The sequence below is a fragment of the Acinonyx jubatus genome, chromosome A2 (genome assembly GCF_027475565.1).
Source record: "Acinonyx jubatus isolate Ajub_Pintada_27869175 chromosome A2, VMU_Ajub_asm_v1.0, whole genome shotgun sequence".
Classification (NCBI taxonomy): domain Eukaryota; kingdom Metazoa; phylum Chordata; class Mammalia; order Carnivora; family Felidae; genus Acinonyx; species Acinonyx jubatus.
This window is the reverse complement of record NC_069383.1, coordinates 12,134,080-12,156,432: the sequence shown is the minus strand read 5'-3', so window position 1 is coordinate 12,156,432 and position 22,353 is coordinate 12,134,080. Positions and strand designations below refer to the sequence as shown.

The following is a 22,353-nucleotide window of genomic DNA, read 5'->3' as shown; positions in this document are numbered from 1 at the left end:
ACTGGTGGATAGAAGTCCTCTCTTCTTTCTCATCCTTCCTCGGGAGCTATACTTTAACTGCATGCTGTAGCTCTCATTCCAAAGCCAGAAAGTTTTGACTTCTCCATTTTTTCACAGACTTCCAGCTCAAAAACACACCAGTGGCTTCCATATCATTGTAAAAAGGGCCCTGGAACTTATTTCTTTCTAATTTTGGAGGGACATGAAGCTATCTCTACCTCTGAGATATTCTGCTCCAAAACCCTCTCTCTACCAGGATTGGGTAACTGAGTCAGAAATGATCCCCTCCCCTAATCCCAGAGATAGTTCCTGTGACAAAAACAAACCACAGTGTTTCCTCCAACTGCTCCCAGCTGTGTCTCAATCCTCACCTCTGTCCCTTATCTTCACTTTGCTCCATACACAATGAGCTCATCAGGGACCATGAAAGACCCCAAAGAAAGATGCCCACAGTAGAGGACTAGCATGTGTCTGGAAATGTTTGAAGAATTCTTTAAAAATATAAGCTTCCAGCATAAATCTATGAAAGGGAAGGAACTCTGAGGCCTTCCAAAAAGGAGGAGTCTAGAATTAGAGAACTTTTTAAACAAAATTTTTTTAATGTTTATTTTTGGGACAGAGAGAGACACAGCATGAACGGGGGAGGGTCAGAGAGAGAGGGAGACACAGAATCTGAAACAGGCTCCAGGTTCTGAGCTGTCAGGACAGAGCCCGACGCGGGGCTCGAACTCATGGACCGCGAGAACATGACCTGAGCTGAAGTCAGACGCTTAACCGACTGAGCCACCCAGGAGCCCCTAGAATTAGAGAACTTTATTTTTCCATTTCCTCTTACTTCTCCTGGTCCTCTGGGCTCTTTGTTGCTGAGCAAAGGGAAATGGATAAGACATGATACAGAACTATCTGCTTTATGGGTTTCTAGAGTGTTAAACCTTTGTTCCCAAGTTACTGACCCAAGATACCTAAAAAGAGCCAGAATCTAGACAGGAAGAGGGATGAAGAGGTGGTCATTTCATGACCACCAAAGGTGGCAAGCCCAGTCACTTGAACAAGATTAATGGAAGGTTCTATTCTCCTGGGCTGGACTGGCTGGAAAGGCAGGAAACTTCAGGCTTTCCTGATTCTTCCACATTTGTACAGGACCACCTCTCTTAGACTTCAGTTCCTTGTCACTGCTGTCCTCCTTTGGTGTGAATAAATGAAGGGAAGACTGTCTCCCAGCCAAGAGCTGAGCTGCAGGGTGTACAGTTTTCAGCAAACACCACCGGGACGTGCTAAAAAGCTGCCAGGTTACATGGAAATTTTAAGATTTACACATTCTTTCTCCCAAACTAAGAAAATTGCTTCCAAGTTTCAAGAAATTAAAATTCTGAAAGGAATTTATTCACTCATTTGTTCTTTTGACAAATATTTATTGATCGCCTATTTGAGAGTTACTGTTCTATGCCTTCTGGATAAAGCAGAAAATGGGAGGTAGGAATTCTTTGCCCCTTGAGACTTACATCGTCTTGGAGAGACAAGCAAATCATAAAGAAATATATAGTAAAATGCTGGATTATAAGTGCCATGGTGAAAAATGGAGCAAGCCAAAGGGATAAAAAGAGTCTGAGGGTAATCATTGGAACAAGGTGATGATGGAAGAGCTCCCTGGAAAGGAAACATCTGAACAGAGGAGGCTACCATTCAAGTACATTACAGTAGAGGTTACCAAGCAGGAGCCGCAAGTACAACTCTCGAGGCAGGAGTTTGCTCTGGTGTTTTCAAAGACGAGAAGAAGGCCAAGGCAAATGAAGCAGAAGAGGGAGAAAAACAATGATAGAAACTGAAATCAGAAAATTTTGTCGTAACAAGATCTCTTAGGGCTCCCTAGACCATGAGTGGGGAGGGGCAATGAAATTTATTCCACAGATAATGGAAAGCCATCAGGAAGGGTTTTGTTTTGTTTTTGGAGGCGGGAGTATAAAATCTGCTTTGTTTTTAGAGGATCGCATGCTGCCTGCTATCTGTAGCATAGGTTATATAAGGGTACAGGTGGAAACAAGAACAGTTAGGAAATGTGGCAGTGGTCCAGGTGACAGGTGCTTGGGATTTGACTAAGGGTTGGAATTAGGGATGGGAAATGAGATAGCATTATAAATACTTTTTATGGTAAAACCACAGGATTTGCTGGGAGATTGGATGTGGGTTGCAAGAGAAAGAACATTATCATTGATGACTCCAAAGTTTTGACCTAAGCATCTGGGTACTTGGAGATGCCATTTGCTAAAATGTGTGGAAGGCTGTGGGAGGAGTGTTTTGGGAATGCAGAGAATCAAAAGTTTTGACCCGGATGTGTGAAATCTGTGATGCTTTATGACATCCAGTGAACTGTTATGCAGGCTATTAAATGAACATGTCTGGAATTCAGGGGGAAAGGTCAGGGCTGGAGATACAATTTGGGAGTCATTACCACATAAAAACCATTAGGATAGATGATCTTAGCAAGTGAGGGTCATCCAAGATTGAAAGCTTAAGGACGAGGAGGACCTGCAAAGGAGATGCAATTATCATACTCAAGCAAAGAATAAAAGTCAGAACACAATTCATGGCATAATGTAATGTAATGGGGAAAAGATGGTGTTTGTTGTTTGAATTAATCACTCTCAATGTGGGTAAGAATGTAGGGTAACTGGCAATGCAATACATTGTTCTAGGAGGTGTCATTTTGGAAAAAGTACTTTGGAACTGGAACTTCTTAACCTAGTAATTCCACATCCAGGAATAATTATTTACTTATTCTTTTATCATCTACAATTTATTGAGACTTTTTCACTCTGAGCACTGCTCTAGACACTGAGAATACGGCAGTGAAATAAACACACACACACACACACACACACACACACACACACACACACATACCCTATATCCACCCTCATGGTTCTTATATTCAAGTCAGGGAATTATTACAGTATTCCTTGAAAGAGTTATAATTGAAGATAACTAAATATTTAAATAAGGGGTGGGGTGCCTGGCTGGTTCAGATGGCTAAGGGTATGGCTTCAGCTCAGGTCATGATCTCCCAGTTCATTAGTTCAAGCCCCGCATTAGGCTCCGCGCTGACAGTGTGAAGTCTGCTTGGGATTTTCTGTCTCTCTCTCTACCCCTACCCAACTCGTGCCCTCTCTCTCTCACACACACACACACACAAAATAAATAAACTTAAAAGCTTTTTAAAATGTTTAAGTAAGGGATTGGTTAAATAAATAATTTCTGTTCTTATATGTTAGGTAGCCTTTAAAATATGAAGAAGATGGGCCACCTGGGTGGCTCAGTCGGTTAGGCATCTGACTCTTGATCTTGACTCAGGTCATGATCTCATGGTTTGTGAGTTTGAGCCCCACATCGAGCTCTGCACTGACAGTGCGGAGCCTGCTTGGGATTCTGTCTCTCCTTCTCTCTGCCCCTCCCCCACTAGTGCTCTCTCTCTCTCTCTTTCAAAATAAAAATAAACAAACTTTAAAATAAATAAAAGGGCGCCTGGGTGGCTCAGTTGGTTGAGCGACTCACTTCAGCTCAGGTCATGATCTCATAGATTGTGAGGTTGAGCCCCGCGTCAGGCTCTGTGCTGACAGCTCGGAGCCTGGAGCCTGCTTCGGATTCTGTGTCTCCCCCTCTCTCTACCCCTACCTTGCTCACGCTCTGTGTCTCTCTGTGTCTCAATAATAAATAAATATTTTAAAAAATTAAAAATAAATAAATACAATTAATTAATTAATTAATGCAGAAGAAATCCAATTATAGTGGCAAATATTTCTAAACTACTGCACAGCAAACAGTGGTAATATGAACAAGATATACAGTATGGATTCATTTATAAATCATATGTCATGTGTATATGGGCACATGCACATGAGCACACATGTGCCAAGACAATTCAATGAAATACTGGTTTGTGAGTTTTTATTGATGCTTTTGCTGCTATAGGAAGAACTACGAGATATCATTCCCTCCCCATTCTTATATATGTTGGTGTGCTGAGTCTGAGGTCCACAAATTATGTTATCTCTTAGGAATTCGACAGATCAGGGCATAAGAGTGAGTGTATAGACCCAAAGGAGGCTGGTATACTGGGAGAGCTACATAATAGGAATCTAAGTTCATCACCAAAAAGGAAGATTAGCTAGGAAGAAAAGTCTAGTAGCTAGGATGTATTTCCAGATATATTTGATTTAGAGAGATTAAAAAAAAATTTTTCCCTCACATATATATGTATATAGATATACATGCATATGTATATGTATATATATGAAAATCATAAATTTATAAAATTTACAGAATTATAAATTTATAATTATATTTTGGTCAATAAAGAAGGAGAAAGAAAAATAGAGTTGAAAGCTGAACTAGAATGAGAACAGTGGTCAAATTATGATGATTTTTGTTTTCTTTTGTTTCATTTTTTTCTACAATAAGCATTTATACTTTTGCAATGAATTTCAAGTACAGCGAGACCCCAGAAGGAAGAGGGATCACTTTGGCTAAGACCATCAGGAAAGATTCTCTGGAGAAGATGATATCTGTGCATCAGAGCCCTGTGGGTGGAAATGGGTGTGGGTGTAGAATCCTGGGCAGGCAAACATTCACAGATGCAGCAGGTCACAGGGATGTGTTCAGAAAATTACAAAAATTTGCCATTCTGTATATGGCACATGCACAGCCTACTCCTCACTTCCCAGGTAGTTGTCTGAGGATGAGGTCTATGTGTGGGATAGTGGAGGAAAGTGTGTAAAAATGCTTCCCTCGTGGGGCGCCTGGGTGGCTCAGTCAGTTAAGCGTCCGACTTCAGTTCAGGTCACAATCTCGCGGTCTGCAAGTTCGAGCCCCATGTCAGGCTCTGGGCTGATGGCTCAGAGCCTGGAGCCTGCTTCTGATTCTGTGTCTCCCTCTCTCTCTGCCCCTCCCCCATTCATGCTCTGTCTCTCTCTCTCAAAAATAAATAAACGTTAAAAAAAAATTAAAAAAAAATGCTTCCCTCGTTACCCTCCCTACATCTCTAGGCGTCTTGTTTCAATACTGTTTCCTCCAAGATCATCAAAATAATGCAATAATAATGTTCAACTATCTCCTTAACAAACAGTATACTTATTTGAAATATAAGTAAAATCATTTAAATTTTAAAATGTCAAAGCCCTGCATACCCAGAGATTTTGATCTGGGATTTCTAAGATGGACCCATTATTTTTGTTTTTGTTTTTTACCTGTTCAAGCAGTTCTTATTTACATGGGGATGTGAGAAACCATGGTCTACTAAATTCTAAAGCTCCAAGCTCATTAGGGCTTCAGCTGAAATTCATTACTAAAAATTCTTGAGGAGGAGGAGCCAAGAAGGCAAAACACCATGGAAGTTTTTTGTGTCTCACATCCATGAAATACAGCCAGACCAACACTAAACCATCATGCACACCTAGAAAACTGATCTGAGGATTAACACAACAATCTGCACCACAGAATTCAGCAGGTACATGGCATGGAGAGGAGAACTGGGGGAGAGAGAAGCTGCAGAGGGCAGGAAGCTGCTTTTGAATGCAGAGAGAGATGGGGGCTACAGAATATGGGAAAAGCACCTCCACCAAAGCAGCTAGAGAGAAAGTGGAAAAGTGGAAACAGCCACAGGGGCTGAACTAAAAGGCAGAAAGGAGAAAAGAGAAAGCAGAGGGTTTAAATTCCACTAGGACTATAAACAGGGGGAGCACAGAGTCTAAAACTCCACAGCTCAATACCTCATGGTGCTCTGGTGAGAAGGGTGAATCCCAGGAGCAGAGTGGAGTCCGCGTTTTTCAGGCCACACAGGGAGAGGTGGTTCCCCTGCTGGGAGGACACCTGGTAGAGGCTGTGTGGTCCCCCAAAGACAAAACCCTAGTGGACTCGGGAGAACAACCACATTCGTGGGTGCTGGAACAAGGTCATTAAGGGTGAAGCCTGGTGCCAGGTGTGTGCTGTGATTTTCCATAATCCCTAAGGCACTGCTGCTACACTATCTCATAAACTTTTTCTGGGGCAGGCTGGCACCCGGCCGCAGTCTCTGGGCATCAGCAGTAGCACAGAGCTGCAAACATTCCTGGGTGTGGCTAGCACCCGGCCATAGCTCACTGAGACCCTCCACAGGGGGGGCGGAATGGGTCAAAGCTGCAGTCCCTCAGAAGTAAGGGGTCGGGAAAAACAGCCACATCTGAGACAAAACTCAGGAGAGAGGTGCTGCTTGGGGCTTGGTCACGGACTGTATAGAAGTGGGGAGTGGACAGAAGCCAAAGACAAAGGATGGGTGCGCAATTGCTGATTGGGGAGAATAGAGTTCTGATACTAGAGACTGGGTAGCTGGGAGAAGACATTTTCACCGCTGCCGGGCGAACACACACGCACCTACAAGCGCCACAACAATCCACCCCAGCAAGTATAAGCACCATCTAGTGGAGAATGGAGCCATTACACTAAGCCCCGCCCAACTGGGCCAACCTCCCTCTTCAGGAACACAAGTCTCTCCGCCTGCTGAGTTTATGGACTATAAAGCACTTCAAACTTTGACTTCTAGGGGAAAACAAAGTTATTTCAGTTATTTCAGTCATATTTCAGTCTGTTCGCCAGTTCTTCTATTCAATTTTCTTTCTTTCCTTCTTTCACTTTTTTCTCTTTTTTGTTTCTTTTTCTTGACTACAGAGAGAGAAAAATTCATTTTTATTAAAAATATTTTTCTTTAACATTTTTTCTACTATTTTTTACTTTTGTGTAAAATTTTCAAATTCTATATTACCTCCATCATTTCAGTGTATTCATTTTTTCAAATTTTCAAACGATTTCCTTTTTTTTCTTTCCCCTTTTTTCTCTAATCTATCAAGCCCCTTTCAACACCCAGACCAAAACACACCTAGGGTCTAGCATCATTTATTCGATATTTTGCATTTGTGTGTGTTTTTAATTTTTTAATTTTAATGTTTTTAATTTTAATTTTGTTTACCTCATTAATTCCTTTTCTCTCTTCAAAATGACAAAACAAAGGAATTCGCCCCCAAAAAAAGAGTAGGAAGAAATGACAGCCAGGGACTTAACCAACACAGATACAAGCAAGAGGTCTGAACCAAAATTTAGAATCCCAATAACAAGAATACTAGCTGGAGTCAAAAATAGATTAGAATCCCTTTCTGCAGAGATAAAAGAAGTAAAAGCTAGTCAGAATGAAATAAAAAATGTTATAACTGAGCTGCAATTTCGAATGGATGCCTTGGCAGCAAGGATGGATGAGGCAGAACAGAGAATCAGCAACATAGAGGACAAACTTAAGAAGAATAATGAAGCAGAAAAAAAGATGGATATTAAGGCAAAAGAGCACGATTTTAGAATTAGAGAAATCAATGACTCATTAAAAAAGAACATCAGAATCATAGGGGTCCCAGAAAAGGAAGAGAGAGAAATAGGGGGAGAAGGGTTATGTAAGCAAATCATAGCAGAAAACTTTCCTAACCTGGGGAAAGATACAGACCTCAAAATTCAGGAATCACAGAGGACTCCCATTAGATTCAACAAAAACTGACCATCAACAAGACATATTATAGTCAAATTCACAAAATACTCAGGTGAGGAGAGAATCATGAAAGCAGCAAGGGAAAAAAAGTCCTTCACCTACAAGGGAAGACAGATCAGGTTTGCAAGAGACCTATCCACAGAAACTTAGCAGGCCAGAAAGGAGTGGCAAGATATATTCAATGTGCTGAATCAGAAAAATATGCAGCCAAGAATTTTTTTTATCCAGCAAAGCTGCCATTCAAAATAGAAGGAGAGATAATAAGTTTCCCAGACAAACAAAAATTAAAGGAATTTATGACCACTAAACCAGCCCTGCAAGAAATTTTAAGGGGGACTCTCTGAGGGGAGAAAAGATTAAATAAATAAATAAATAAATAAATAAATAAATAAATACCAAAAGCAGCAAAGACAAGAAAGGACCAGAGAACACCACTAGAAACTCCAACTCTACAAGCAACATAATGGCAATAAATTCATATCTTTCAGTGTTCACTGTAAACGTCAATGGACTAAATGCTCCAATCAAAAGACATAGGGTAACAGAATGGATAAGAAAACAAGATCCATCTATATGCTGTTTACAATAGACCCACTTTAGACCTAAAGACACCTTCAGATCGAAAGTAAAGGGATGGAAGGGCACCTGGGTGGCTCAGCCGGTTAAGCCTATGACTTCAGCTCAGGTCACGATCTCGCGGTCCGTGAGTTCAAGCCCCGCGTCAGGCTCTGGGCTGATGGCTCAGAGCCTGGAGCCTGCTTCTGATTCTGTGTCTCCCTCTCTCTCTGCCCCTCCCCCATTCATGCTCTGTCTCTCTCTGTCTCAAAAATAAATAAACTTAACAAAAAAATTTTAAAAAAAAAGAAAGTAAGGGGATGGAGAACCATCTATCATGCTAATGTCAACAAAAGAAAGCTGGAGTAGCCATACTTATATCAGACAATCTAGACTTTAAAATAAAGACTGTATCAAGAGATGCAGAAGGGCATTATATCATAATCAAAGGGTGTATCCACCAAGAAGACCTAACAATTGTAAACATTTATGCACCAAATGTGATAACACCCAAATATATAAATCAATTAATCACAAACATAAAGAAACTCATTGATAGTAATACCATAATAGTAGGGGACTTCAACACCCCACTCACAGCAATGGACAGATCATCTAATCAAAAAATCAACAAGGAAACAATGGCTTTGAATGACACACTGGACCTGATGGACTTAACAGATATATTCAGAACATTTCATCCTAAAGCAGCAGAATATACATTCTTCTCCAGTGCACAAGGAACGTTCTCCAGAACAGACCACATACTGTGAAACAAATCAGCCCTCAACAAGTACAAAATCATCAAGATCATACCATGCATATTTTCAGACCACAACGCTATGAAACTCAAAATCAACCACAAGAAAAAATTTGGAAAGGTAACAAACACTTGGAGACTAAAGAACATCCTACCAAAGAATGAATGGGCTAACCAAGAAGTTAAAGAGGAAACTAAAAAGTTCATGAAAGCCAATGAAAATGATAACACCACAACCCAAAACCTCTGGGACACAGCAAAGGCGGTCATAAGAGGAAAGTATATAGCAATCCAGGCCTTCCTAAAGAAGGAAGAAAGATCTCAGATAACCAACCTAACCTTACATCTTGAAAAGCTGGAAAAAGAACAGCAAATAAAACCCCAAACCAGAAGAAGACAGGAAATAATAAAGATTAAAACAGAAATTAATACTATCAAAACCAAAAAAAAAAAAAAAAAAAAAACCAGTAGAACAGATCAATGAAACCAGAAGCTGGTTCTTTGAAAGAATCAACAAAATTGATAAACCACTAGCCAGTTTTATCAAAAAGAAAAAGGAAAGGACCCAAATAAATAAAATCAAGAATGAAAGAGAAGAGATCACAACCAACACAGCAGAAATAAAAACAATAATAAGAGAGTATTATGAGCAATTATATGCCAATAAAATGGGCAACCTGGAAGAAATGGACAAATTCCTAGAAACATATACACTACCAAAACTGAAACAGGAAGAAATAGAAAATTTGAACAGACCCATAACCAGTAAAGAAATCAAATTAGTAATCAAAAATCTCCCAAAAAACAAGAGTCCAGGGCCAGATGGCCTTTCAGGGGAATTCTACCAAATATTTAAGGAAGAGTGAATACCTCTTCTCTTAAAGCTGTTTCAAAAAAAAGAAAGGAAAGGAAAACTTCCAAACTCTGTCTATGAAGCCAACATTACCCTGATTCCAAAACTAGACAGAGACCCCACTAAAAAGGAGAACTATAGACCACTTTCCCTGATGAACATGGATGCAAAAATCCTCAACGAGATATTATCCAACTGGATCCAGCAATGTATTTAAAAAATTATTCACAATGAGGGCACCTGGGTGGGTCAGTCAGTTCAATGTCCGACTTCAGCTCAGGTCATGATCTCACAGTTTGTAGCTTTGAGCCCCACATCAGGATCTGTGCTGACAACTCAGAGCCTGGAGCCTGCTTCAGGTTTGGTGTCTCCCTCTCTCTCTGCTTCTACCCTACTCATTCTCTGTCTCTCTCTTCCCTCAAAAATAAATAAACGTTAAAAAAAATTTATAAAAAAATTTATTCACCACAACCAAGTGGGATTTACACCTGGGATGCAGGGCTGGTTCAATATCCGCAAAACAACCAATATGATTCATCACATCAATAAAAGAAAGGACAAGAACCATATGATCCTCTCAATAGATGCAGAGAAAGCATTTGACAAAATAAAGCACACTTTCTTGATAAAAACCCTCAAGAAAGTAGGGTAGAAGGAGCATACCTCAAGATCATAAAAGCCAGATACAAAAGACACAATGCTAATATCATCCTCCATGGGGAAAAACTGAGAGCTTTCCCCCTAAGGTCAGGAACAAGACAAGGATGTCCACTCTCACCACTGTTATTCAACATAGTATTAGAAGTCTTAGCCTCTGCAACCAGACAACACAAAGAAACAAAAGGCATCCAAATCAGCCAGGAGGAGGTCAAATTTTCACTCTTCACAGATGACATGATACTCTATATGGAAAACCCAAAAGATTCCACCAAAAAAACCCACTAGAACTGATTCATGAATTCAGCAGTCACAGGATATAAAATCAATGCACATAAATCGGCTGCATTCCTATACGCCAACAATGAAGCAACAGAAAGAGAAATCAAGGAATCTGTCCCATTTAAAACTGCACCAAAAACTATAAAATACCTAGGAATAAATCTAACCAAAGAGGTGAAAAATTTATACACTGAAAACTATAGAAAGATTATGAAAGAAATTGAAGAAGACACAAAGAAATGGAAAAAGATTTCATGCTCCTGGATAGGAAGAACAAATACTGTTAAAATGTTGATACTACCCAAAGCAATCTACATATTCAACGCGATCCCTATCAAAATAACACCAGCATTCTTCACACAGCTAGAACAAATAATCCTAAAATTTGTATGGAGCCAGAAAAGACCCCAAATAGCCAAAGCAATCTTGAGAAAGAAAACCAAAGCAGGAGCATCACAATCCCGGACTTTAAGTTATACTACAAAGCTGTAATCATTAAGACAGTATGGTCTGGCACAAAAACAGACACTCAGATCAATGGAACAGAATAGAGAACCCAGAAATGTACCCACAAACGTATGGCCAACTAATCTTTGACAAAGCAGGAAAGAATATCCAATGGAATAAAGACAGTCTCTTCAGCAAGTGGTGCTGGGAAAACTGGACAGCGACATGCAGAAGAATGAACCTGGACCACTTTCTTACACCATACACAAAAATAAACTCAAAATGGATGAAAGACCTCAATGTAAGACAGGAAGTCATCAAAATCCTTGAGAAGAAAGCAGGCAAAAACCTCTTTGATCTTGCCCACAGCAACTTCTTACTCAACACGTCTCCAGAGGCAAGGGAAACAAAAGCAAAAATGAACTATTTGGACCTCATCAAAATAAAAAGCGTCTGCACAGCAAAGGAAACAATCAGCAAAGATAAAAGGCAACCGACAGAATGGGAGAAGATTTTTGCAAAGGAAATATCAGATAAAGGCTTAGTATCCAAAATCTATAAAGAACTTACCAAACTCAACACCCAAAAAACAAAGCATCCAGTGAAGAAATGGGCAAAAGACATGAATAGACACTTCTCCAAAGAAGACATCCAGATGGCCAACCAACACATGAAAAAATGCTCAACATCACTCATCATTAGGGAAATACAAATCAAAACCACAATGAGATACCACCTGACACCTGTCAGAATGGTTAACATTAACAACTCAGGCAACAACAGATGTTGGCGAGGATGCGGAGAAAGAGGATCTCTTTTGCATTGCTGGTGGGGATGCAAGCTGGTACAGCCACTCTGGAAAACAGTATGGAGGTTCCTCAAAAAACTAAAAATAGAACTACCCTATGACCCAGCAATTGCACTACTAGGTTTTTATCCAAGGGATATAGGTATGCTGTTTCAAAGGGACACATGCACCCCAATGTTTATAGCAGCACTATCAACAATAGCTAAAGTATGGCAAGAGCCCAGATGTCCATTGATGAATGAATGGATAAAGAAGATGTGGTATATATATACAATGGAGTATTACTCAGCAATCAAAAAGAATGAAATCTTGGCATTTGCAACTAAATGGATGAAACTAGAGGGTCTTATGCTAAGCGAAATTAGTCAGTCAGAGAAAGACAAATACAATACGACTTCACTCATATAAGGACTTTAAGACACAGACCAGATGAACATAAGGGAAGGGAAGCAAAAATAATATAAAAACAGGGAGGGGGACAAAACATAGGAGACTCTTAAATATGAAGAATAAACAGAGAGTTACTGGAGGGGTTGTGGGAGGGGGGATGGGCTAAATGGGTAATGGGCATTAAGGAATCTACTCCTGAAATCATTGTTGCACTATATGCTAACTAATTTGGATGTAAATTAAAAAAATAAAATTATTTTTAAAAAAACCCTTGAAAACCCACTTCAGTGCAGGGTTACCATATCTTTAGGCTTGTTTTCAACCATCTTCCTGGATATCTCTTTAGCCTTCAGGTTTCACTCAAACTGTTGATCCCCAAGAATTTAGCCTTTAACCAATGTATTTTATGATCTCTATACCATTGATGGCATCTCAGAATTTCCTACAGGGCTTTATAAAAATACCACATTCCTATGTCATTTTATGAAACTCCTAAATCAAAACTGTTGGGTCCAGAGTCCAGCAATCTGTTTTATTTTTGTAGCTACACCAGAGATTTGGATACAGCCCGCCTAACACTGGCCTACTGGCCTACACTGGCCTACACAGAGGTCACCAGCTTCTCCTTTGGTCTACAAAGTCTCTGCCAGACTTAGGTTCTTCTGGGCCTGAGCCATTCAGACTTCTTCCTTCCTGCTATAACCTAGTTATACCTTAAACCTCTGCTCCAGGCTCCCCCACCTAGGTACTCTCCAGGTTCCCATCCCCATGGATAATGTAGGTCTGAGGTTTTCATTCATTCATGAACAGATACCTTTGTATAACTCAATGTGAGGAATAGTTTTCTCAACCTTGGGCACTAAAATCTCTGCTAACTGGCTGATTAAAAATGTGGCTATATAAGAACATCTTTGTAACATCAACATTGGAGTACCATATGTCATGGAGGTGATGAAAAAAATAATAATTTGAGAGGAATTTGAACACTGCCAAAAGATATGTGTAAGTATAATGGCCCAGAGAGGGGGAAATGTTAGCCAGTCAAAAAATATGGCATCCTGGGCAAGGAGGAGCACAGGGCTTATGTTAAACCCTTCTGACTCTTGCATCACTAACCCAGCAGCAATAGCACATGAATGGGAGCTGTTGTTACTCCAAGGGAAGGTCAAGAAGATTGAACCAAAATATAACACGTGGCAGTTTAAATTCCTTCTTAATAATTGAAGAGTGAACAGGTGTAACATAGTCTGTGGAGTAGGAAGGTACCCTATTCTCACATGGTACCAGACATAGAATCCTGAAAGGTCATTGCCACACTCAGGAAAATGTAAATCCTTGAAGCAAACCAGTGCCTTGACTTAGTCAATAGCCGGGTGGAATGTTTTAGTCTGTGTGAGTCAGGTGCGTTGAGAACAGCTTACACTCTTTTAAAAAATCTGCACGAAGAAATCTTGCTGAGTCTAGTAAAATATTCATAGAAGCACAAATTTCTACTGACAAATAAGCAGATACTCCTGATTTCATTACCAAGGGACATCTCCTCATTATTCAGGCCTACAAACTCCTTCCCACTTCGGATCCTGTAACACCAGCCACTACTAAATATTTGACCAGGGGCGCCTGGGTGACTCAGTTGGTTAAGCATCTGACTCTTGATTTCCATTCAGGTCATGATTTCACGGTCTGTGAGATGAAGCCCCGAGTCGGGCCCTGCACTGACAGTGCAGAGCCTGCTTGGGATTCTCTGTCTCCCTCTCTCTCTCTCCCTGCCCCCCACTCCATTCATGTGCTCTCTCTCAAAATAAAAAAAAAAACTTAAAAAAATAAAGATTTGGCTAAACATCCAAATTTGAGAAAGGCTCCAAAAAACCGTTCACTATAGTAACTATTCTGGTTCCAACTTCAGATAAATTCCCCCAGTATATTTTCTTCATGAAAATTAAGCTACATCCATGTGATGAAAGTACATGCTTCAGTTGAAAATAGTAATAAACGCCATTTTTGAGCACTTACATGAAAGGCAAAGAAATTAGTACAGAATCACACTGCTTGCTAGAGGCACAGCTAGGCTTTACACTCAAGTCTACCTGATGTTAAGACCTGTGTTTGCGACTACTCTGCTACTTTGCCTACTTCCAAATGAGGAATAATTTATAATTACATGGAAAATACTTACATAGGTATTTCACATTGGGTGTATATAAACAGGAAATAAGCTTGTGAAAATGGCCTCATTATCGTTAGTCCTTAGGTAAATACAAATAAAAACTACAATGAGATTCAGTTACACACATTCCAGAATAACTAACAACAACAACAGCAACAACAAAAACAGACAAAATAGAGTTGTGGGTGAGGATGCGGAGTGACTGGACTTCATACATACCGCTGGCGGGATGAATATCGGAAGATTTTTTTGGCACTAGCTAAAGATGAACAACTGGTACCCTATAAACACTGGATGCCTCATGACCAGTCAGTTCCATTCCCACTTGCAGTCAATTCTGCAATAACACTCATTTTGAAAATTTGAATTTGTTTCAGTTTGATTGATTTATTAGGGAACAATTTGCACATTGTTCCGCAATGGGTGGCTCAGTCGGTTGGGTGTCCGACTCTTGATTTTGGCTCAGGTCATGATCTCACGGTTCATGGGATTGAGTTCAGTGTGGGGATCTGCACTAACAGCACAGAGCCTGCTTGGGATTCTCTCTCTCCCTCTCTCTCTGCCCCTCCCCTGCTCACACACACACTCTCTCTCTCTCTCAAAATAAGTAAATAAACAAAAAAAAAAAAAGAAACACAAGATGGAATAATAGAACCTGTACCCAGCTGAAACAATCCACTAAGTAATACCCAAAATACACTCAAACATCCACCAGGTACCTCAGTCCATTGGGTGTGTTATCCTACAAAGTTGTATTTTATTATCTGTTTGTAACTACAACCTTTTCTGTATAAACAAACACACACTCAACATCCCAAATATATCTAAGTGTCCTGGTTCAAATGCCAAGGACCACAAACAAAAAAAGACAATACTATTTATATGTGAGGACCTTCAAAGAAATCACCAAATCCTGTAGAAGTGGCTCCTTTTAGTGCTCTTAGTTGCTGGTTTAGTGATTTCAAACATCACTATAATTTCCAAAGCCTTCAGCCCTTGGGGGAAACCACAAGTGCAGATGAGAAAGCCACAAAAAAGTTTCCAGCCATGATCCTAAAGTTAATTGAGGAGGAAAGCAACACACTGAAATAACAATTGCAATTTTGATGAAAACCTTGAAAGACCCACAATCCAAAGGCAAAAACAAAACAAAACAAAACATGCCCAAGTATTTAAAGGTTGTGGAAGATCAGAGGCCAATATCAAAGCAAGGAAAGTCACACCTACTCATATCTGGTGTTACCTTTCACCTGATTTCAGATAATCCTATGCCCACCATTTCACAATAACCCACAAGCTAATACCTTCCACAATGGAATGTCATGTCTTCTTCAAGGTAAAGTATCATATTCATTAGTGTTTGTGTAATTATCTGACGTGTAATATTACACTATTTTTTAAACATTAGGTCCTTCTTTTTATTTTTTGTATCACTGACAATATTTTTTAGTATTATGTCCTTACTCCCATTTTTCTCATAAGTGTTATGGGTTTTATTGTGACATTTTCCTTAGAGTAGTGATTTATAAGAACACGTATGTTATATTATGACAGAACTGACTGTAAATACTCAAAATAAATGAGTGGACATTTGTACTAAAAGCATACACACACACACACACACACACACACACACACACACAAAACCCATACAGTATTCCTAAAAAATGGCATATTTAGATAATATAATATTTAAAAACAATGGAAAAGATTTAATTACTGCTAAGTGCAACAAACTAGATAAATACCACAGAAATTATGTTGAGAAGGCAGTCAGAACCCAACTAGTATATGTATGTATGTATGTATGTATGTATGTATGTATGTATGTATGTATTATGCATATAAATATATATGATTTTATTTATATGAAGTTCAGGAAAATGAAAAAATAGTCTTTGGTGATAGAAATAGATTATTTGGGGGCGCCTGGGTGGCTCAGTCGGTTAAGCGGCCGACTTCAGCTCAGGTCATGATCTCATGGTCCGTGAGTTCGAGCCCCGTGTCGGGCTCTGTGCTGACAGCTCAGAGCCTGGAGCCTGTTTCAGATTCTGTGTCTCCCTCTCTCTGACCCTCCCCCATTCATGCTCTGTCTCTCTCTGTCTCAAAAATAAATAAACGTTAAAAAAAATTAAAAAGAAATAGAAATTTTGGTTTAACATTGGTGGTATTGACTTGACAGGGCACAAAGGAGATTTCTGGTGTACAAGAAATAATCTGTATCTTAATTTGGGTGATGGTTTCAGAGGGGTATTTCTTTGTAAAAATTCATTGAGGTTTACTTAAAATCTAGGCATTTTATGTATGTTTTGCCTCAATAAAATTTTTTACAAAAAAATTTTTATTTAGAGGCACCTGGGTGTCTCAGTCGGTTGAGTGTCCCACTTCAGCTCAGGTCATGATCTCACTGTTTCTGAGTTAGAGCCCCATGTCAGGCTCTGCGCTGACAGCTCAGAGCCTGGAGCCTGCTTCAGATTCTGTGTCTCCCCCTGCCCCTTGGCCCTCTCCCACTCACACTCTGTCTCTGTCTCTCTCTCAAAAATAAATAAACATTAAATTTTTTAAAATTTATTTAAAATATGTAAAGAGAATTAAAATACACAGCAACAATGGCATAAAAAGTTGGGGATAAGGATAAAAGAATTAAATGATCTAAGGTTTTGTATTATTCAGAGTTGATGTAATTAATATTAGATTTTGTCATGTTACATATAAATATTAAAGTTTCTAGCCTCACCACAAAAAAATAGTAGTAGACAGTATAATACAAAGGCTAATAATATAGAAGAAAAATTGAATAGTAAAAAAATTACTGATTCTAAAGAAGGCAAGAAAGAATATAAAAAGAACAAAAGAAGCAGGAAAAATATAAATTATATACTTTGACAGTAATTAAAACCCAAATATATCAATTATTATGCCAATGATAATTGGATAAATGCCTAGATTAAAAGACTAATATTTTCAGACTGTATAAAAATTCCAAAATTCAATTATATGCTACTTACTAAAGATGCATCTCAAACTTAAGAGTATGAAAAACTGAAAATAAAAGCATGCTAGAGGATTTACCAGAAAATAATCAAAAGTAGCTGATTTCATTATATTAATATTAGTAAAATAGACTTTAACCCCAAGAAAATTACTAGAGTAAAGAGACAGATTTTTATTTTAGTGACAAAAGTTCATTTCATCAGGAAAATATGAAAGTCTTGAATTTATATACACCTAATAACATAGGCTCAAAATACATAAACTTTTACAGAATAAGAAGAAATAAGAGAAATTATAAATCTTCAATTGTAAAAATATTTCAACACACCCTTCAATAATTTATAGTGTTGTGATGTAAAAAATAATAATGTATAGAAAACATCAATATAAATTTAGTAAAAATATAGACTATTTTAAACACAATTTTTTAACTTGACCTATTAGGTATATAAAAAAACATGATATTCAAAAAATATATGTTCTTTTCAAGCACACACATAACTTCATAGAAGCTAGGGGGGAAAAAAAACCCACATTTCCACATGGATAAAATGATGGGAATTATGTAGCATACATTAGCTTCCAATTGCTGCTGTAACAAATTATCATAAATTTAGTGGCTTAAAACAACACAAATGGATTATCTTACAGGTCCAGAGCTCATAAGTCCTAAATCAAGGTGTCAGCAGGTCTCTGTTCCTTCTGGAAGCCCTAGCAAAGAATCTGTTTCCTTTTCCAGATTTTAGAAGCCACCTATATCCCTTGGCTTGCAGCCTCTTCCTTGTATCTCTCTGACTTCTGCTTCTGTCATCATATCTCTTCTCACTCTAACTCGCCTGACTCTCTCTTTCTAAGAATTTTTATAATTACAATGGGCCAACGCCAGGTAACCCAGGATAATCTCCCCATCTCAAGACCCTTAATTTAAAGATATCTAGAGAGTCCTTTTTGCCATATAAAGTAACATAGAGGCTCCAGGGATTAGAACACAGACTATCTGAGGTGCCATTATTCTGTCTACTACTCAGAATATATCCTCCAAACTTAATATAAATAAGCTAAAATCAATAATTTTAAAAATCCTATATTTTTATCTTGATTATTGTGATAGTATATCACAGGTATATGCATATATCCAAAACTCATCAAATTGTGTGTTTTAAATATGTGAAGTTTTTTTATAGATGAAACATACCTCACTAGAGCAGCAGTTAGAAAAATCTTATATTTGGAAAATAAGGCATATTTCTTTTTTTAATTTTTTTTTTAATGTTTATTTATTTTTGAGAATCTAAAGCAGGCTCCAGGCTCTGAGCTGTCAGCACAGAGCCGGATGTGGGGCTCGAACTCACAAATCATAAGATCGTGAGATCATGACCTGAGCTGAAGTTGTTCGCTTAACCGACTGAGCCACCCAGGTGTTCCCAGACTACTTGATTTTTAACCCCAACTCTGCCAGTTACTAACTTTGCAACCTTGAGCAATTTACTTTCTCTCTCTAGGCCTCAAATTCTTCATCCATAAAATGAGGATAATACTTAAGTTATATGATCTTTTTAAGCAATAGATGAATTAATATGTTAACCACTTAGCAGAGAGTCTGACTTATAGTAAGCACTGTATAAATATTTGCTCTCGTTGTTTTTGCTATTTAAAGAAGCTGTATACAATAATCCTAGGGTATGTGATTCTCAAGGCAGTAGGAGACAAAAGGAGCAGAGCTCTACTTCTGCATCTTGTATAGCAGAAGGGAGGGTCGTATGTCAAAAGTACTCAGTGTACAAAAAGTGTTGAGAATGGGGAAACACCATGGTGTTGAATACAGTACACTGACAAGAGAGACAGGAGAAATCTCTAGCAGCTACCTTTAAGAGGAAAATGTGGGGATCAAGGAAGACACTAAGAAATGTGTCTGTGGACTATAATGTGTAAAACTTCTCCATACCCCCAAAGTATAATTATAGTAAAGAACTTTTATATTATTCAAAACTTCTGAATCAAATTTGTATTTTTTCATTTTTAGGTGTGTTTGCTTGGATGCTTTTTTTTTTAATGTTTATTTATTTTTTAGAGAGAGAGAGAGAGAGAGAGAGCAGGGAAGGGGCAGGTAGAGAAGGAAAAAGAGAATCCCAAGCAGGCTCTGTGCTGACAGCACAGAGCCTGACGCAGAGCTTGAAGCCACAAACCATGAGATCATGACTTGAGCCGAAATCAAGAGTCAGACGCTTAATTGACTGAGCCACCCAGTTGCTCTGGATGCTTTTTAAAATCTATGGGAAGACAGAAATAGGTCTCATGACTGCCTGCTCCATTTAGGTTAACCCTATAACATACTTAGTAGTCCTCAATAAATAGAAACTAATATTAGAATTCTGATCACAGCCTATTAAATTTGTTATTTTGACTGCCTTCCCCATTATATTCTGTCTCATTCATTTCTGTATGCCCATCACCTTAAGCCTCTCTGTAAAGGTAGGTGCTTAATCAATATTTGTAGAATACATCAACTGAAGGAACTAGGTAGATGATGGGTAGAGAGATGAATTCATAAAAGAAAGGATGAATGCTAAGATTGTTACATCAACTTTATGGGAAAATACCCTAGAATGGTCAGCCATAGAAGATAAACGTATACTTAGAGTAGGCTTTGTACTTACCTACTTTGGGACTCTATTAGTATTTGGGCATGCCTCATTGTGGCCTTGTCCTCACTAGTAGGCAATGGAGTAGTTAAAAGCTCAGGTTCTAGAGCCAGACTGCCTGCATTCAAATTCTGGTTTGTCCACATGTACCATAAAGTTAGTGATGTGAAGTCTTAGGGCCCCTTACTTACAACTTCTTCCAAAGCCCTGTGTATGTATTTCATATTTGAGAATTTGCATTCTATTTCTGAAACAGGCTCCCAATATTGTAAAATAAAACTTTCAGATTCTACAAAACGTGGATCCAACATTGGCTCCACCACTTACTGGCTCTGTGACTTGGGCTCGATATATTTATTTGCTATGTGCCTCCATTTCTCCATTTGTAAAATGGAATAAGCTGGCATCTACTTCATAGCATTGTTTTGAAAATTGAGTTAATACATGTGAAATGTTTAGCATAGTGTCAGGCACATAGTATGCGTTCACTATGTATTGGCTTCTTTAACTCCCTTTTGTGGTCATTCCTTATCTTCCTCTTGTGTGAGCCCTGTCAGACCTAGGATCACCTTTCTCTTCACAAATTTAGCCTGTGGCAAGTTTCTCTTTAATCCTTAATCCCTTCCCCTTGCTCCCGTACATTCTCTTTTATGAGCTTCTTGAATTGTTTACAATCTGATTTTATCAATCTCTATTTGTTTTTTGAAACCTACTGGACCTGTTCATTACTTAGAGGACACGACAATTTCAGCTTCATTTTTCTCCCCCTGGGAGCCATCTGCTAGATCAGTTTCCTGAACAACAGCATGGAGAAGAAGATGATATTATTCTCAAGCTTTTATCATAAATAACATTCTAAACACTTCCCTGCATACCATCTATAGAACTGCAACAATTACTTACATTCTATCTTCCCTCAGAAAACTTGGTCTTTCCAGATATATTAAACCCCATGAATACTGACGCCTCTTTGTCAACTGGGGAGACACATGGATTTTTGCTGGTGGACTTGCTTCATTCCTAAAACCAAGTTAAAACCAAGGTTTGCCTGATACTGTTCATCTCCATCCAGATCTTTGATGCAATGTGGGTAGTCATTGAAGAAACTATGTTACAGCAATTTATTGGCTTATTGGCCCCCAAATCATATCAGTTTCTAGAATAAATATCTATTGCTGATTTAGTCAAAATTACTTAACCGATATCTGCATACATTTACATCAAGCTAAAATACCCTGGAGTCCTATAATTGGACATACATGATGGAGTGAAAGATAAAATGTGGTCATTCCTACTAACCCTTAAGGCAGCTTCACCATGTTCCATTATTCTGTGGATATCATTTTCCATGATATCCTTGACCAATATGTGACCATCACTTTAAAAAATAATGATTTTTAAACTAATATATACTTAAATATCATCATGAAGTGCCTCTTCAAATTATGTTCAATAGGCAATAATCTGTCTTATACCCCGGGATTTTACCACCTAGTGAAGTGACACCAAAGAATGTTGAAGCCCAGCAAAAATGACATTAAGAATTCAGTACAACTTGCCTAGATGCCATATCTTCTCTACTCCACATTTGTCCTTCCCATCTGAAATGCCTGCTATATTGTGGGTTTAGAACCTGATTTCACCCCAAAGTTTCAGATACACTTGCAACCAATATGGGTTCCAACCCTTTCAACATTTATTGTCCTTTCCCAAACACCAGCTGTATTAGGATTCTCAAATAGAACCAATAGAGTGTGTGTGTGTGTGTGTGTGTGTGTGTGTGTGTGTGTGTGTTACAGTCTCTGAAATTAAGAACTCAACAATCACACACATCTTCATGTCACCCAGTTATATGGCCTTAATTCCCCATCATCCAGAGCAGCCCACCTCTAGTTTTCTCCTCTCTTATGATTGGTGGTAACCCCCTAGGAGAATCCTAATCACCCTAGCAGCCCTACAAAATTTTTTGAAGAACATCTCCTCTTGAACTTACCATAAGGGGATACCAAAAGTTTCCTACAGCTGTGATCTGAAACCTGCTACCCACAGCTGGGCTCTCTGCCTCTAGAGACTAGGGGAGCAGACTGTAGCTAAAGCCACATACAGCAGGCATATGATTATGAGGGAAAAGAAAACATTTGCATAAGAAGGAAGAGCTTTTGAGGTCCTTTGAGGTCCTGGACACTCTGTGAAATTCTGACATACCAAGTAAACGAGGAAGGATAATCTCTTTTCTCAGA

The 22,353-nt window shown here is 38.7% G+C and overlaps 1 protein-coding gene across 7 annotated transcripts in view; it reads right to left on the bottom strand.

Moving 5' to 3' along the window:
* The window catches only part of KEL (Kell metallo-endopeptidase (Kell blood group)), a 258,323-nt gene that overhangs the window by 136,880 nt on the left and 99,090 nt on the right, over nt 1–22,353 (bottom strand). For 4 of the 7 annotated variants that reach the window (XM_053217958.1, XM_053217956.1, XM_053217960.1 and 1 more), the window contains exon 1: nt 5,763–5,938. The exons of 1 other annotated variant lie outside the window; for it this stretch is intronic. Coding sequence is in view for 1 of the 6 variants with exons in the window: in XM_053217952.1 (XP_053073927.1) it covers nt 5,763–5,767 (5 nt within the window). In the remaining 5 variants the exon portion in view is untranslated. Of the gene's footprint in view, nt 1–5,762; nt 5,945–22,353 lie in introns of those variants that run through there. 2 more of the 7 variants (XM_053217952.1, XM_053217962.1) reach the window with 2 other exon arrangements.